The sequence below is a fragment of the Astatotilapia calliptera genome, chromosome 2 (genome assembly GCF_900246225.1).
Source record: "Astatotilapia calliptera chromosome 2, fAstCal1.2, whole genome shotgun sequence".
NCBI lineage: Eukaryota > Metazoa > Chordata > Actinopteri > Cichliformes > Cichlidae > Astatotilapia > Astatotilapia calliptera.
In genome coordinates this window covers 24,982,734-25,001,176 of record NC_039303.1, presented here as the reverse complement: position 1 = coordinate 25,001,176, position 18,443 = coordinate 24,982,734, and the positions used below count along the sequence as shown (strand labels likewise).

The window sequence follows — 18,443 nt, the reverse complement described above, 5'->3', positions numbered from 1 at the left end:
CAACACCGTGTTATTCTTGATGATTTATTGAAAGTAATTAACATTTAGACAGTAATGGTTAACAAGTCCTGAGATGGGAAGATGACATGGTGCTGTGGGATTGCAGGGCAGCCTGAATGCACTGAAAGGCTGGCCTAAACCCCAGATTCCAAAGAGGCACCACAGAGTTCCTGTTTTCAAGCCTCCTCTTCATTCAACATGCCATCTTCACGGTACAAGAAACTGTAACATTACTCGTTTTCAGGCTACCTTAGTTTTAATCATTTGCATCTGATTACACTTAATTCATTAGACAGACAACACTAAATGATCGATCACATCTAATTAAAGACATCCCTTGTGTATTGTTCGAGCAGGTATCTCCGGATGTCAGCTCGCACCACAGAAACTTTGGTGGTCGGTTGCCACCTCATCACTGGCTTCCCATCCATTCCCACCAGAAACTTCTCAAAGTTCCACTTGATGTCACTAATCTTAAGAGGCTCCCAGAACAACCGGCCGTACATGGGACCAAAGTCTTCTCCGACAGCGGGGCAAGAGCTCTGCGTGGCACAAAGAACTTTTAAGTAAGACTCAGAACAACACCGCTCAGGGCCATATGTTTTCTCTGCCTTTATAAATGCTCATGAAGGCATGAATTATATCTAGTGCATCCAGTCTGTTTCAAATACAGTGGGGCAAGTAATTATTTGATCCCCTGCTGAATTTCTAAGTTTACTCTCTTCCAAACAAATGAACAGTCTCTAATTTGGTTTCATTTTAATAATGAAATGAATTAATGCATGTCATTGAATGAAATAAGTATTTGATTTCCAATAAAAACCAAGTTACCAAGCGGCAGCCAAGAAACCTAAAGGATTTGTTTCTGTAAAGCGGAGTGGCCCAAAATCCCTCCTGAGATGAGCCAGTGACCAACTACAAGAAACAGCTTACCATGGCAAACAAGGTTCCTTAACCAAGTAGTAAGTCGTGGTTTACTTATGGATAAAATACTTATCCGCTCAATGATATGCAAATCAATGTACAGCTTTTATTTAATGTGTTTTTTTCTGGATTTGTTGGTTGATATTCTGTCTTTCTCCATTAAAATGAAAATGCTAAAATTAGAAAGCTTATGAATTCAGCAGGGTATCAAATAATTATTTTCCCCACAGAATATAACTAAACACATGTAAAGAGTCTAAGCATTGAGAGCAGACAGTAGCATTCATAATATACTTGGAAAAAAATAGTTTAATAACATGTAAAATACAAAATTTAAATGTAAGTTTCAACTTACAAAGACTCAACTGAATTTCACACACAGTTTCTTACCTTAAGGAAAGTATAAACCTCTTGCTCATTTTTCCCATTCACATCACCTTTCTCAAACAGCAGGAAGTTTGGAACGAATCCATTGCCAGGCCTAACGTATCTGGAATCCAGAAAAAGGACATCCTATCATTGGAAATGCCCCTGAGTACTTTACTGCTTGGCAGCTGCCCTAGATTCCCTACAAGCCGAGTAAAGCCACATAGTGTATTGCAAAGGCTTTGCTATGGATCTGTGATGACTGATGCAATCTGAGACATACGTTCTGGGTGTGCTGCAGAGACTCTCGAACAGAAACTGCCAAAAGATGCTTTCATGCTTTAATGAAGTTTTGTTGATTGACAGAGGATTTACCGTTATTGCACATTCCTGTCTACATGCTGCTTTAAAGCTTCTCACCTTACAGCACATATATACGGCCTTGCGATAAGCGTGTGACTCAATACTAGGGAATTTAATGTTATCACATCAAAATCCTATCGAGTTCTCTGGAAAACCATGACCTTCATCGACCCTAATTCATTCATGAGTATTTTTTAAACAGTGTTTTCTATGGGGCAGACTTGAAGTGCAGTGAAAGACAAAGATTTCTCACTTTAAACCTGGCAGGATTTCATGCCTTTGCCCTGGTTCCTGTTTTCCAAACTGGTTGCAGGGGAAGCCAAGAATAGTTAACCCAAGTGGGTTCATTTCCTCATACAGTGCATTCAGTTCTGATGAAAGAAGAGAAAAGAGTTCAGGTGGAGAAACCTTTTCCCCCCACCTCTTTAGTTCTTTTTTAACTGCAGCACAAAACAACGCTGCCTGTGCCATCTCTTACCCACATACTGACTGGTGAGTCCTCAGTATGTAGCCACGTTGACAAAGAGGACAGCCTTGCCTGCATAGTCACTGAAGTTCACAGTCTGACTACCATTTAGAGTTTTTGCTCTGTATTTGTAAATGGTGCCTTCCACGGATGAGTTGCATTGCTGCAGATACAGACAAAAGGTCGAAGCAGTTATGGTTGCTTTAACTTGCTAACAGCTTATACAGTTAAGGTGAGCAAGAACACAGAGAGTCTGAACATGAATTGCTTCAAGAAGAACACAATGTACTCTCAGACTTCCAAACAGCACACAATATATATTGAAACACAAAAACGTGAAGCTGGACTTAACGTGGACATAACCTCTCACCTCACACAAATGTTTATGAGGGGTGTGTTTAACCTTTTGTTCAGTCACCCTTTAAATGATCTGCCACAGTGAGTGACTGAAAAATGACAATGTTTCATTTGCGTTCTTGTGGTAAATGTTTTTTCACCTAATGACCAATATAGCAAACAATTAATCACAGGCAATCAGCCAATAAGTAGAAGCATAATGAGTGGCAAATATTTGCAGGTATAGAACTTGCCATTAGTAAGGAAGATATTTATTAGTCTTATGTGATGGTACTGGCTATCTTCGGGATCGGGCGTCTCACTTGGACAAAACAACACATAGGAAAATCTCATTATCAGCTACTTTTTCGTCCCCGGTCAAGGCCAAATAAACAATCACCACGACAGTCTGACCATCCACTACAGATGTGAGGAGTTTGTTTGCCCAAATTGATCCTGAAGCTTTAACCAAATAAGCAGCATCAGGGACAGCTGCAATACTTCCCCTTCTTCCCCCTCCATACCTGCGTTGTTGTGTGGGCAACAGAGCTCCTTACAGTAAACATCAAGCTCTGTGTCAACAGGAGAACTCTGCTGACAAACAGTTAAAGGGACTTTAGCTGTCAAATTACCCTCACCCAGCCAGAAATCTTTACGTGAAATTACCAATGCAGCAGATGTGACTCTATATAAAATGGGTATCACAATATTCAAAAACATGAACGCAGAGGGCCATTACAGTTCCAAATGGCTCTGTTTTAAGCTATTCGCTTTTGTTGATGCACTTTATCTTGTCATTATGGCTGATGATTGCCAGATGCTTCATTTTTCACAATAAATCAGCACAGCTTGGAAAAAGGATGCAATCATGCTTAGAAATTCACCAACAAAAGAAGCCCAGAGTAACAGGTGTTTATGTTTCTATTCAAAGGCTTGCTGTCCAGCATAAGCTTGAATAAGCAGTAATAAGCAGAAGTTATTGAAAGAGATGTGTGTTGAGCACAGATAGTGAGCAATTGGGGAAGTTATTGTCGCTCAAACTTCCTCATAATTTAACGCAAATAATTTGATCTTTGACAAAGAACATTCTGGAAAACACGGACACAGGGCCAAACAAACAACTGCAAGAGTAAAATAGACCTATGCTGTGGAAGACTGTTTTTCCATGAAAATCAAGCAACACTCACCTGATAACCTACAACGTAAACAGGTGAGCCGGGTAGCAGCAGACCGAGCAGCAGTAGCGGTAACACGGCCCACATCGTGCAGTCCTTCCCCCAGACGCGGTGACTGCTCTCTGTGGATGTCTGTCTTCTCGATAAATGAACTGGCTGAGGTGTCGTCATCTGTTGACGTGCACCGATTGTGAGCGCGGATGAACGTGTCAGTAGTCTCCAGGTCAGAAAAATACCTATTCGTTCTTAGCGCTAATGTTGTGGGCAGAACAATGCTTGCGATTTGGTAATCAGTGGTATGGTGGCCTATATATGCCAAACAAATAATAAACAATTACAAATTACAAATTACAATTCATACCGTGTACATTATAACATGCCATAATAGACCCATTTCTGTAATATACTCACATATCTATATTATTGCTAATATATATTGTAATATATCTATATCACTAAAGCACTTCTGGATGGATGCAAACTGCATTTCGTTGCCCTGTACCTGTGCATGTGCAATGACAATAAAGTTGAATTCTATTCTATTCTATTCTATTCTATTCTATTCTAAAAAACAAACAAACAGGAAATTCTTATTTTATTCGTCTAACCAAGATTTAACCCACAAACAAGACAGGGAACACGTTACATATATACAAAGAAAAAAATAATAGTAGATGTACGTTTATGTGTGTGATGTTGTCAAAGATATCGGGGATTTTAGACACCTTGAAACCGCTGCAAAAGTTAAAGAAGAAGTACAATCCTGATCAAAAGTTTAAGACCACTTGAAAAAAGGCAAAAAATCATATTTTGCATGGCTGGATCTTAAGGTTCCAAGTAGAGCTTCAGCTTTAGATCATGATATATTAATAAGAAAACTGGAACGTTAATGTGTCAGAGGGTTAGTTTTAAATTGGGTCCGGAGTTATTTAAGTGACAGGAAGCAGTTTGTGAAATTAAATGGTGGTTGCTTGTGGTGTACCCCAAGGGTCAGTTTTGGGCCCAAAATTCTTCAACTTATAGATTAATGACATTTGTAAAGTGTCCAAAGTATTAAAAATGGTTCTCTTTGCTGACGATACTAACATATTTTGCTCTGGTGATGATATGCAGAATTTATTGGATGACATGACTAATGAAATAAGTAAAGTGAAGTTCTGGCTTCATAAAAACAAATTATCGTTAAATTTGAATAAAGCTAAAATTATGTAATTTGGAAATAGTACAAATACAAATGCTAAGATTCAAATAAATGGTGTTGATATTGAAAGAGTAAGTGAAAATACATTTCTGGGGGTAATAATAGATGAAAAACTTAACTGGAGAGCTCACATAATATGTATTCATTCCAAAGTATCACAAAGCATTGCAATATTAAACGATGCAAAGCAGGTATTCGACAGAACATCACTTCATATTCTCTACTGTTCACTGGTTTCACCATACTTAAGCTATTGTGCAGAGGTCTGGGGCAATAACTATAAAACCACATTACATTCACTTTTTACTCTTCAAAAAAAAGCAGTTCGAATCATCCACAATGCAGGTTATAGTGAACATACAAACTCACTATTTTTGCAGGATGAAATATTAAAAATTGCTGATCTAGTGAAATTCCAAACAGCACAAATTCTATTCAAAGCAAAAAATACAGAACTACCAGGTAATATTCAGAGTATGTTTTTTTTGAAAGAAGTAAGTTCTAATTTATGGAGGACCACAAACAATTTAAGGGTTTTTTGTAACTTCAAAACAGGGAAGGTATGTACTACAAGAAAAAGCATTTGTGTTTCTGTGAATAGAGTGAAACTGTGGAACAGTTTGAATATATAACAAATATAAAACAGTTAAAAAAGAGTTATAAAGACATGATCTTCTTGAACTATAAAGAAAGGGAAATTAAGTGAATGTCTCTATTTACAAAATTTCATGATGTGATATTATAGTATATAGTATATCAGAAATCTGTTCACTTTTTATTACATATTATATAAGTAAGGAAGCTGACTAAATATTGACTGATAACTTATGGCAAAGGGGTGGGATTAAATAAGTGTGTACTTCTTCCCACTCCCTTTTGACATGTAAATGAATCCGAACAGAGGCACTATTGAAATGTACTGACTTTATTTTGTATAGTATTTTTTCTCTAATTTTCTTTACTAAATGTACCTGTATATTGTTTACATGTTTGAAATAAATTCACAAACAAACAAACCCTGCTTATGCAGTTCAACAACCTGGCCGCGTTCAAAAAGGGAATGTTTTTTTGCCTTTGCAATCAGAACGTCATGACGGTGTGACTACCTGACAGAAAATGACAATGAATCCACAGTTTTGCACAGATTTAGATTTCTTCTTGTTGCATGTTGAAGCTCTACTTGGAACCTTGTTAAGTTCCACAGAAGACAACTAAAGTGGATGATGACAGAATTATTTCCATGGTTAAGAAAACCAACTTTACAGTGTTTATCCAAGTGAAGAACACTGGGAGAGCTAAGACTATCTACACTCTACAATCAAGAGACACCTTCATGAATCTCTAACTTACTATTCAGACAGAGAGCATGAGGTTCTGTGTGCATGGCCTTGGATTTGTGTGTGTTTGACTGTTGGATTACTATTAAACAGAACACACTGGAATTAAGCAACAGGGGGCACATTACACTGAACAAATCAGGATCTTTCTGCTTGACTTATCAAGCCAGTTATGCAAGATTAGTTTACCCTAACCGAGGACCTCTCTTGTAATGTGTTGTTTTTCTTCTGTTTGGAGGATTAAATAATCATGTCTCGTGAATCTGAGATTGAAAAAATAAATACATGTAGAACTCAGTGTGTATTGAATACAAACCAGCTGAGCTGCACATCAATATTGAGTTGTACTTTCAAATCTGCCACAGCACCGACATGGCAGCAGCTTTAGACACTATAAACTCAGCACTAACCTGTTGTGTTTATAGTAGTTTATAGTGTCAAATCTCACCTATTAACAGAGATACTGCAGTGTGACATAGTTTCAAAAGTGCATATGTTACTATAACTGCTGCTATAACTGCAGTCAGTGTGCTTTGAATGAAACATTTATGCTAAAGTAAATGAATAAAAAGCTCCTGCGGTGTTACAAGTTGAACTTACCCGAATCTTCATGAATGCATGAGAGCTAAGCGGCCTACTGTTGGTTTATTTTATTCATGGATCATTTCTCTTCCTCTCTCCTCTCCGGGATCAGCTGTTGCCATGGTGAGCTGGTACTTGGCCATATGCCCTGTGGGTGGCTGACAGGAGTCTTTGCAAGCCTGTTCGAGTGTATCGCTCACTGTTTTTTGTACACAGCGTTCGGCTCAGATCTGCAGGCCAGAATAAGTTGTTATGCAGCGGGGAAGCAAGAGGCACCAGAAGGGCCAAATATCCCATGAATTTCTCTGGTTAAGGAGAAATACTGAAATTTAATTGATTATGATCAGTTGCAAGGGGCTGTGAGGACATGAATAAGTGCACATACAAATACTTTTATACAGTATATATAAAATAAAATGCAGCTTTGTCAAAACTCCAGGTAACACAACAGAAACTTGGGTGCAGATTTCTGCCATATCTTCTTTGTGTCATCCTGAGATATTCTTGGACTTAATCATTACTGTTTAAGTAGAGCCAATTATAAGAAAAATGTGATTCTTTCTAATATTATGTGGGAATAAGGGAAAAAAAATATTGTTTTTAAATCTTAAAGTTTAAAGCATAAAGATAAAGACCTACACTACTATAGATGCTTTAGTATTGCATGGATCAGAATTTCACTGTTTTTTTCCGGGTTTGTTCACAATTCCATCCATTTTGTATGAGATCTACAACACTGCTGACTGGAATGCAGCCCCAAATCATGACAGAGGCTCCACTGTGTTTTACTGATGGCTATAGACACTCACTGTTGTACCTCGCCCCAAACCTGCTCCAAACATATTGCTGATAATTTGGACCAAAAATTTAAAACTTGGATTCATCACTCTGCAAGATCCGTTTCCACTGATTATCAGTCTAGTTCTTGCGTAATTTGATATACCTCAAACTTTTCTTCCTGTTTTTCATTCGGCTAAAGAAATGGGAACAACAGGCCACAAACGCAAATCTCACACACAACTCTGGCCAAAACATAAACGTGGCGTTTTCTATATTCACCACACGAGGGCGACGATGAGCTCACTGTTTTCTACAGTCATTGGTTTCTCCAGCCAAGCAACCAGCGGTGGCATCAACACTAGCAGACGGTCCAGTGAGTCGCTGGGCTCGTCTACGTTCCCCGGAGATGGCGTCCCTTTTGCAGCCAGATAGAGTTGTCTATCTGGTTCGTGGGGAGAAAAAAATTAGAGCCCCCCTGTCTCAGCTTTATTTCTGTCGCTACTGCAGTGAGCTACGATCTCTGGAATGCGTGTCTCACGAGGTACGTTAGTGTTTTTCTCATCATCCTCCGCTAACAGTTAGCCTTTTCTAGCTACTTTGTTACCTTCTGTTAGCTTTGACAGGCGGGAGGGACTAGTTCAGCCATATGCTGAGTTGTCTTGCCAAGCCGTTTGTCAATCAAACGGTCCCCTAATCTCATTGGTTGTACGGTTTCACTTCCGCTTGTTGAAAGAAGCAAGCGCAAGCTAATGAGCCGTTGCTATCTGTCGGCTTTAGCATTAAACGCACAGGTTAGCTTATATAAAGCTGTGGGTGGCATGTTCTCTAATTAAAACAAGTACACAAGCAAACTATATTTTGATGTCGGTCTGTCCTTGCTAACGTCCTCACTGTTAAAACCTTGTAAACCTAACTCAAAGTTACAGACACCACGCCCAGAGCGATTTAGCTAGTAGCATCACCATCATCATAGGATACCCTGACGAATATTTGTTAATATACTACTACTTGATTGAAAGCTTAACTTTTACTTCATTGAAGAATAGATAAAAATGAAATAAAACGGGTTCCCCTGTTTCATGGTACCATACTGTTCTAAGGAATGGTACAACGATAATCCTATTTATTCCTGATAACACTGTTGGTAATCAAGCAGTTGGGAAGCGTGTTTAAAATACACTTTAAGACTGACTTCTCTGTGTTCAGGTGGACTCCCACTATTGTCCCAGCTGTCTGGAAAACATGCCGTCTGCAGAGGCTAAGCTTAAAAAGAACAGGTAAGATTGATCTGCTTTTCTTTGCAGATTCGTAGAAAAAGCTCCGTGTTTATATTCCACCCCTTATGTCACTATGTAATTAGCGACCTTAGTTTCATTCTTAATTATTGGTGTGCTCTGTTGTAGGTGTGCAAACTGTTTTGACTGCCCGTGCTGCATGCACACACTATCTACTCGGGCCACCAACATCCCAGCTCCTCTGCCTGATGATCCTACCAAGACCGCCATGAAGAAAGCGTACTATTTGGCCTGCGGCTTCTGTCGCTGGACCTCAAGAGATGTGGGCATGGCTGACAAATCAGTTGGTGAGTGCTAGTTCACTAATCCTAGTTAACCTTTTTTGGTCAAGGCTGTATTTGTTCTCTGTGACTGTCTAAAGTCTGATGTTTGCATTTTGTTCACTGCAGCCAGTGGTGGATGGCAGGAGCCGGAGAACCCTCATACTCAGCGGGTAGGTTTTTTTTCCACCCTGTGGCCATCTAAATTTTTCTCAAGTTGCTCACATGTTTCCTGATAACACATTGCTTGCTTTTAAACTGATGTGCCCCTGAATAAGTGACACCCTCAATAACACAACCCAGGCTAAACTGAAATAGCTGAACATTTGCTTAGGCTACAAAACTGACATGCACGAACTGCACATGCTCCCATTTATTTATTTATGTCTTGCAATGAGCGTCTTTACACACATGTAGTTATTGCAGGAAGTCAACTGTTTTAATTTTTGCAGATTATTATTATTCCACAGTTTTCTACAGCTTTAAGTCTATCACATTTTAATACAATCATACGAACTTGTAAAAAAAATTACATAAGTTGCGTTTACTAAGACCAGTATCAGCCAATAATATTCTCCAAGCTATTAATTAAGAAAAAAACTATATTGCATATAGGGACATAATAAATTTGTGATAATATAGGTATTGATATGAACCTATACTATATGTAGCATAATGTATCTAGTTCTCTTTTAAATTACAATATAGTCTGTTTTTATAAAAGTACATAAAGAACTGATTCTTGTTTGTTTGCTCCAGATCAACAAACTGATTGAGTATTACCAGCAGCTGGCCCACCGAGAGAAGCAGGAGAGGGACAGGAAGAAGATGGCCAGGAGACGACAGTGCATGCCCCTGGCGTTCTCGGTACTCTGCTCTCTCTGAGCCCCACAGATGAACAGCTTCATGTTAGCTGTTGCCTCTGTGTGGTTTGTCGTTATTGCGAATAGCAGCAATAAATTGCAAATAACAAACTAATTTACATAGACTTTGATTTAAATAATAAATACAGAAATATTTCTTTGTGTCAGTAAGGATGTCATTTGATTTGCATGCTTTAAGCCAAAGCAGGCGGGAATAGACTTGCTGTGCTTGGTTTACAGATTCACACCATGCCCATGCTGTTACCCTGCTTAAGAAACAAATGTCATGGTAGTCACCAGTGTGATTTGCCTGAACGTAGCGGAAAATGTGCACAATGAGTTTTATGCCCCCCTGCTTTGGATGTGGTCTTCACGCTTTGTTAGCTTGGTGCATTGTTCACACCTGCCGTTTTCTTCTTTGACAATTAACATCCATTAATGCAAACCCGTCTTTCCTATCGCGCAGTGGAGCCACTTAAGCTGTGATATCCTGCAGTTGTTTTCCATCACTGATGCATTTCTGTTGCCGTTGCATGTCACCAAATATCAATAATGTTTTGCTTGATCGCTTTGGTTTCACCTTGTTCTTTATTCTCTCCTTTTTCCTTTTTTTTTCTTTGCTTATGCACTCTGACATTTTGGTTTTTATCCCCCAGCAACACACTATTCATGTGGTGGTGAGTTGTACTTTTTCACAATTTGGGTATTCTCATCTTTTACAGTAGCACTGTTTTCTATTTCTATCTGTTCTTGTCTGCTCTGTTACTGACTGACCTCACAGATCACATGAATGTTTCTTGGGTAAATGAGACCGAGATCCACACAAGGAGAGCCTTTATGTTGATTAGAGGGAGGGAAGCTACAGAAGATCTTTCTCTTTCAAGACATTTATTCATTAAATATGAGTTGATTCTCTTCCTCTAGTCTAGAGTACAAAGGCTCTTCTTTCTGTCTCTTACCACTGCTAATTTTAACAGTTTGTTCTTTATTTGTTGTTTTTCCACTTCTTTACATTTTTTTTAATTCTCAAAACTTGCCATAAACTAAATTTTTTGGGTCAGGATGTTGTGTTGTATTTGTCATGTAGATAAATAACTGTAGATGCATATTTATAATCATCTTGACATTTCAGTGTTCACTAGGCTAGATCTCTGATCATGTTTTGTCCTCCAATTCTACTCAGGAAAAATATGGCCTTGGAACCAGACTGCAGAGACAGAGGCCTGGAGCTCCACTATCAAGCCTGGCTGGCCTTTCGTGAGTTTTTTTATATTTTTATTATCATGTTTATCTGCAGTTATTGCAGCTTTTAACACATCCCATCAACCGGTTTTGTCCTTTTGAACTTTTTTTGACTTTCAAGGTCAGCACCTGTTTTCAATGTCTCACGTCTTTGACATGCATATTATCAGTGACTCAGATTAATTTTCTGCCGTCCACAAACCATTAGTTTGATTAATTTCAGGGTGCCATAAAAATGAATTTACAGAGCCTTGGAACTTGTCTTTAGATACTTATTGTAGTTAATCCATCACAATGAACAGTTTGTCACCTTTTTTCTTGTTCTCAAATTGCATCATCACCTTGTACTGATATAATTGTTAACAGAGATCGCTCACCAGAATTCATTCAAGGACCCTGCCTAACATTTTGGATTAATGATTAGCTGACAAAAGGCAGCGTATTGATAAACTATGCTGTCAGACCGAGGGGACGAATGTAAAGCTGGCGAGGACTCTCTGAAAAGAGTGATGTGTACTTGGTTGTCTCTTGTTTCAAAGGACTCTTGTTCAGTAGCCAAGTATGAAAAGTTGGATGCCCTTGAAGGCATCAACCTTAAGTTTTCCAAAGTTTCTTTGTTCTAACTGTAACCGTGCAACTTTTATGTGAGTAGGTTATTTATAAAGAGCTAGAGCCTCCAAAAATACCTGCACTGTTTGCGTTGCAGTGTATGTAATTAACTTCCAGTTACTTTAAAGACTGTCATTAAAGAGAAATAATAGCTGTTATTTCTCTTTTCTTTCTTAAAGAGAAATAACAGCTTGTTAAGCAGTATTTATGTTAATCTAATTAGCCTCAAAGAGGGTGAAGACCAGAAGGAGATCACCATTGAACCAGCCCAGGCACTTGATGAGGTGGAGCCCCTGCCTGAGGATTGTTACACCAGACCCATCAATTTACCTGAAGGTATGGTCTTATCTGGTGCTCGCTGAACAGTACCGAGAGCTTGTCAAAGTGAGGTCAAGTTGAATCTGTAATTTCTCTTGTCTTGCAGTGACCACGCTGCGACAGCGGCTTCTGCAGCCAGACTTCCAGCCTGCAGGGGCGTCTCAGCTCCACCCAAGACACAAACACCTCCTGATGAAGCGCTCGCTGCGCTGCAGGGTCAGCACCTCTTCAGGCTTTTAGTGTTCCATATCTATCAAAGCCTCTCTTTTAATAGATTATATTTACATGAGTCTTTTTTTTCCCCCTTCTTCAGAAATGCGAGCACAACTTGAGCAAGCCAGAGTTTAATCCTACTTCAATTAAGTTTAAAATTCAGCTGGTGGCTGTGTGAGTGCTGCTCTTCTGTTTACGTTTGAAACATTTTTTTCTCAGCAGTTTATCGTCAAGTATAAATGTTGTTTAGTTGGATGACTGTATAAAGACGTCGGGACATTTTTCATGCAAATGCATGAGCACATTAACCCTCCTGTTATGTTGCGGGTCAGATTGACCCAGAACAGAAGAGATGTCACATGTCATCTGCATCACTACAGAAAATGAAAAAAATTAAATTATAAAAGAAAATTGTAAAATAATCAATGCCAGTGTTTCTGACACTTTTGGATGAGTAAATTTGCCCCAGGTCAAATTAACCCAGGAGCATAATTGGTGTTCCTGGAGACCAACATAACAGGAGGGTTAAATGGAGACAGTTTTCACTGTGTGCTTTTTCTTCTTTTTGTTTTGTTTTCAGGAGTTTAGACATTAGGTCACTCTGACTGAATGTTTAGTGATCTTTGGTGTGTTAGTGTATTGACTGTCTGCCTTCCTCTTCCTCCCACAGGAGTTATATCCCAGAAGTGAGAATTATGTCCATTCCAAATCTCCGGAATGGGAAGGTCAGTGTCTGCACGAACTTTGGTAGATTATCTTGTATTTTAGATTTTTTTTTTTTTTAATTCTGTGCACACTGCCAGCAAAAAGTTTGTTACATGCCTTCTCATTTAATGTTTTTTCTTTATTTTCATGGCTATTACATTGTAGACACATCTCTGCATGTGTACACGACATCTGCAATTTTCCAAAATGAATTTTATCTGGTCTATTTTTAATTATTGATGCATGAAAGCTCTGGGAATTTGAAGTAAAAACCATTTCAGGTGACTACACCATGAAGCTCACTGAGAGAAGGCCATGGGTTTGCAGAGCTGTCAACAAAGCAAAGGGTGGCTACTTTCAGGAATGTAAAATATAAAACATGTTTTGAGTTATTTAACACTTTTTTGTTTACTACATGATCCCATATGTGTTCATTCATAGTTTTGATACCATCTGTGAGAATCTACAATGTAATTAGGCATGGAAATAAGGAAAAACCATTAGTGTACACATAAACTTGGAAACGATGACAAGCATTTGCCTTATCTTTTTTCTTTCCTGCCATTCGCTGTTTAGGAGAGCCAGGTGCTGCTGACCCTGACCAACCCAGTGGAGAACATCACCCGCGTCTCACTGACCTCTTGTGAGGAAAATGACCCTGATGAGATTAATAGCACTGCAAAGGTATTTTATTTATTTTTTTAATCGCTTCTATTGACACACAGGCACAACAGTCGATCCGAAATTGATACAAAACTTTGTAACTTTAATGAAGTTTTTAAAATCTCTTGTAAGTAGAGCTGGGCGATATAAGATTTTTTCATATCACGATATGTTTTTTCATTTCAGGCGATAACGATATCTATCACGATATAAGCCAAATAACTATATTTGTAAGATTTAAATGTGCCGTTGCTCACAAGTAAAATGTGAAATAATCAGCAGCTTGTTTTGATTTAAATATTTATTTCCCATAATAAGTTCAACAGGGTAGATGTATTTAAGGAACATGAGACTTTTTCAGATAAATAAAGGCAAATATTGCAAACTACACAAAAGGCAGCCGCTAAAGCGTTTAAGTTTCAAAATAGAACAAATGAAACAGACTAAATTGTCAATTCCACTTAGAAACAAAATATAAATTCTAAAAATAAATCTTAGTTTGTTTTACAGAAGAACAGACAAAACTGACTAACCTTTGTCAATATCAAATAAACTGAGAACTAAAAGGAAATTCTCCTTGTTGTATAGCTTAGCTTTTCAAACAGTTTTAACAGTTACTTTAGTCTGACAAAAGCCGAATGACGAATTAGCGCTTTCAGTCAGACATTGAGCATGCACCGGTTTATTGTATTTCCAGACTTGCTTTCGGCACAATTTACAGTGCGTGCTACTCTGTTTTTTGTCAGACTTGAAATAGCCGAAATACCTTCACACTACGGAACTTCTCTGGCTCTTCCGTTCGACAATCTCTCCGGCATTGGAGCCATCATGTTTTCTCTTCGGTAACCTTCGGTCACGCACTCGGTTGATTTTTCTCTAGTCGGCACACTCATTTCCTCCATTACCCGGGCGGCACGGCGGCTGGCTGCTTCCCAAACAAATACACATGTCCGGCTTGGCACTTGTGCTGTACGTAACAAGTCACGTGACGTGACGCTGCGGCTATGCTTGGTTCGGCTCTGCGCTACTTAATTTGGATTGACTGTTCTTTTTTCTTTTTTTTAAGAGGACAAGAGAGATGAGGCCTATCGCAATAGTTTAACTTTTCTATCGAGAAAAAGTTATTTCGCAATACATATCGTTATTGTTCTATCGCCCAGCTCTACTTGTAAGTTCTCAATTTTTTTCTTTTGTTTTGCCTATTGACATTTTAGAAAGCAACCACAAATGCATCCAGTGAAAGAAACTTCAGACTGCAAATATTAGACTTGTTTTCAAAATGATAACCAGAAGAGCCGCTCTTATAGATAATTAAAGACTTACCTGTTAATTTTAACGGAGGTTTGTAATATCATTAATAGGTTCAAAGAATCCAGTTGTTTCACTGATTTCCTTTCTGAAATCTGTATCTTTGTGGTAAACAAGCCCAGGTGCTTGACTGGGTGTGTGTGACCGGTCACTGATAGAAAACATTTGGTGTGGTATGAAACAAAAAATATGACAAAAGAGGCCCTCAAGCAGCAAGATAATGCATCAAGTGAGAAAAGGAAAGTATTTGGATTTCACAAGTGCAGCAGTTGGTCTCCTCAGTCCGCAAGCAGTGATAGAAAAACACGTGATGCAACACGGTGGTAAACTTTTTTTTTTTTTTTCCTAGTGTGCTGGCACCATATACAAAATGTGCATATGTTAGCCATTTTGTTCTATACTTATACCTTATTTATTCAAATTTTACTCAGCAGCTCGGCTGTTTTGCAAATTGGCTTGTCTGTAGCCTTCGCGTCATCTCTTCATACTGTTAGTCACAGCTAACAGTGCTGCCTGGTGCACTGAGGCTCTCTGACTATAGGCGTTTTTTTTATTACCAGCCTCTTTAGTGATGAAGTCATGGGCCAGCTCGAGTAAGGTAGAGCTCCTGGCCAAATAAGAGCATCCTGATGACCCATTTCCATTGACATTATGGCCAAACGGAGAGTGCAGTCCCGGCTTTCTGCTCGATCTGATATACAAACACCTGAGGGATATTGCGAACCATATCAAGCTATGCTCGGTTGAGTTTTATCGCTACTTCTCATGGCTAAGTTCACCCACCTCCTACATATATTTTATGTACTACATCTGTTCTCTCTGTAAGTCTTTTGACAGCTGAAAAGAAGCATCAATTTTAGCAAAAAGTGTGATTCAGTTGACTTATTTTCCCCCTTAAACACAACACAGATATAACAGTCAGACGAGCATGAGTTTTTATGTGAGGTGTCAACTTCAGAAAAATACATCTTTTTATTTAATAACCACCATTGTTCATTTTAAGATGCGATTAACTTAGAAAGAAGTGTAATAATTCATCTTAATGTGACTCTAACATTTAAAATCTTGCTGTAAACATTACTGCTTGTTATTTTTTTCAGGTTTTAGTGCCCAGTAAGGAACTACTCTTAGCAGGAAAGGATGCTGCTGCTGAGTATGATGAACTAGCCGAACCTCAGGACTTCCAGGACGACCCAGAGTGAGTCAACACACAAACCCACGCTTGCTCTTTAACAGTAATGGCATGAGAAAACACCCTCACTCCACTTGATATCTCTGTCTTTTCCACAGTGTTGTTGCCTTCAGGAAATCCAACAAGATTGGTTTCTTTATCAAAGTGATCCCTCAGAAAGAAGAGGATACGGATGTCACGGTTTCTTTTAAGATCCGACATGACTTCCGCAACCTCGCTGGTCCCATCCGGCCGAGCGAGGAGGGAGCCGACACTGCTGCTGAAGCCATCTGGCTCACTCACCACGTGGAGCTGAGGCTGGGACCCCTCGCTTCCTGAACCCAAGTACTGCGTTCACCAGTGTTAGGCTCTTCGAACTAATACCTTCAAACTGGGATTAATTTAATTTAAAACTGATTTCTGATTCAGCTCATTGAAGCTTAAGGATAATTTGGCACCTTTAAGGCTTTCAGATGTTGTTGTTATGCTTTGGCTTAAGCCACATCAGCAGATCCCTGTGCTGCACAGTTTATAAAACTATATGAAACCATAACTTGTTGCACACTTAACTGATAACTATAGATTCTTGGTCCGGTTTATTGTTGCCTAATGTACCCAAAACCTCCTCTTTCTCATCTTAAACACTTTATAGTTCATCAGTAAGAGGCAGTTTAGCATGTGGTTACATAGAGGGGACAGATCCTTATTATATGCATATCGTTTCTGACTAAAATGAAGCTTTAATTTGATTACGGTAAATATATATGCCATATTTGTTGCTCCCAGCCTTTCTCTCCACACCCTTGACGAACGTTTTGTCTCAGCTGTGTTGTGCTGTGGGTATTTTGTGAGTTTTTTTGTCTCTGCTGTTTATAGATTATAGAAGTTTAAGTTCAAAGTCGAGGGAGTGGGATTATAGAAAGATGAGCAGAATCAGAAATCAGAATAGAGAACAATCTGTGTGAATCCCAGCCATGAATCACACACACGCCTCTGCGCTTTTAGCTTGTGTATCCTTCAGACAGCAGTAGGAGAATAACATGCATGCTTCACATATATAATAAAAAACCATACATGCTACACAGTATCATCACAATTATTGATTCCGTAGTATGTTTAAAACGGATCTCCTTTGGATAGATATGATCGTTTTATTATTGTCTGAAGTTGCACAGTAACCTAATGGCACTGTGAGGAGGATTCATGAGAAACTGTACAAATGACATGAAGTACAAAGTGCCCGTCATTTCTGTGTATTGAAACACTATTTTTGTCTGATTTGAAAACTTGCTTTTGGTTCATAGACCTCACTGACCTCAATGTCAGTGCGTATTGTTAGCTGCTGCCAGTTTTCTTTTTGGTCTTGGTTAAAAAAAAAAAAAAACTGTCCTTACATCACAGTTAATCATCTGTGCTGGCTAATAAATAATGCTGTCAAAGAGAAAGCGTAAATGTCTTATGTTCTAGGGTGATGCGAGTTTTAAAGTGGTTATTCCAGACTGTGCTCCACTCTGCTTTTGACATAAAGCTGGGTTTCTAGCACTTTTCCTGCTGCTGTGCCTGAAAACAGTGCTATTATTAAAGCAAATGGCTTAAAACTGTAAAGCTGCTGACTTGAGATTTATTAGACTGCCTTTTATAAAAAGAAAAAGTATTTTAGAAATCTATCAACAAAGTAAAAATGACTGAATTCATGTTTTTGTTTTCAAATTGGAGGCGTCACACTGGACTACATAACATCCAACCAATGAAACAAATTTGTCCAGGAATGCAAGTAAATGACTGTAAATTGGCATCTTAATTAAAAATAAAGAATTAAAAACCGTACATTAAAAAAAATTAATAGATAACAATAATCATATTTTGGCATAAAAAATAAAAAACTCTTGCACATACTGGTGGATTAACTATTACAGAAACTCAGAAAACGGATTTTACCATTGCTGTTAATTTAGAGCAGCTGTGATGTAAACCTTACATTGCATTGGGAATAATCAGTTGCATTAAGGTTCAGGTGATATTTTTCCAAGTTCATCACTGCAATGAGCCAATGTAGAGCGATGGCTTTAAAAATATTGTCATATTTTAAAGCTTTTTTTAAAATAAAAAACTTAATTCATGTAATAGGAAACACGTTTGATTTGATCTCTATAACTATTTCTCTATGATTCTTTATATATTTATTTTTTTCTATATCTTCAGTTGAACCTCCATTTATGATATAGATTTTGTCAATGTAGTCTGCACTGTAAAAATTTAAGTGTAA

At 38.4% G+C, this 18,443-nt stretch overlaps 2 protein-coding genes across 3 annotated transcripts; one reads left to right on the top strand and one right to left on the bottom strand.

Annotated features, from left to right (window-relative positions):
* Positions 1–10: 10 nt before the first annotated feature.
* Positions 11–3,933, bottom strand: gpx3 (glutathione peroxidase 3). The gene is made up of 5 exons (XM_026189706.1): positions 3,643–3,933; positions 2,132–2,282; positions 1,907–2,024; positions 1,315–1,414; positions 11–542 (listed from the first exon to the last, which is right to left on the bottom strand). The coding sequence occupies exons 1-5, from the start codon at positions 3,799–3,801 to the stop codon at positions 321–323; spliced, it is 750 nt and encodes a 249-aa protein (XP_026045491.1). The 5' UTR covers positions 3,802–3,933; the 3' UTR covers positions 11–320.
* Positions 3,934–7,825: 3,892 nt separating this feature from the next.
* Positions 7,826–17,622, top strand: dctn4 (dynactin 4). 2 transcript variants are annotated; one of them, XM_026189690.1, is made up of 14 exons: positions 7,826–8,071; positions 8,737–8,807; positions 8,934–9,112; positions 9,215–9,258; positions 9,845–9,952; positions 10,605–10,625; positions 11,132–11,205; positions 12,023–12,135; positions 12,224–12,333; positions 12,431–12,504; positions 13,001–13,055; positions 13,612–13,719; positions 16,107–16,204; positions 16,297–17,622. In XM_026189690.1, exons 1-14 carry the CDS (start codon positions 7,937–7,939, stop codon positions 16,514–16,516), a joined length of 1,410 nt encoding a protein of 469 aa, XP_026045475.1. In that variant the 5' UTR covers positions 7,826–7,936; the 3' UTR covers positions 16,517–17,622. The 2 variants fall into 2 exon arrangements, with proteins under 2 accessions (XP_026045475.1, XP_026045486.1); XM_026189701.1 differs by lacking the exon at positions 10,605–10,625.
* Positions 17,623–18,443: the final 821 nt, after the last annotated feature.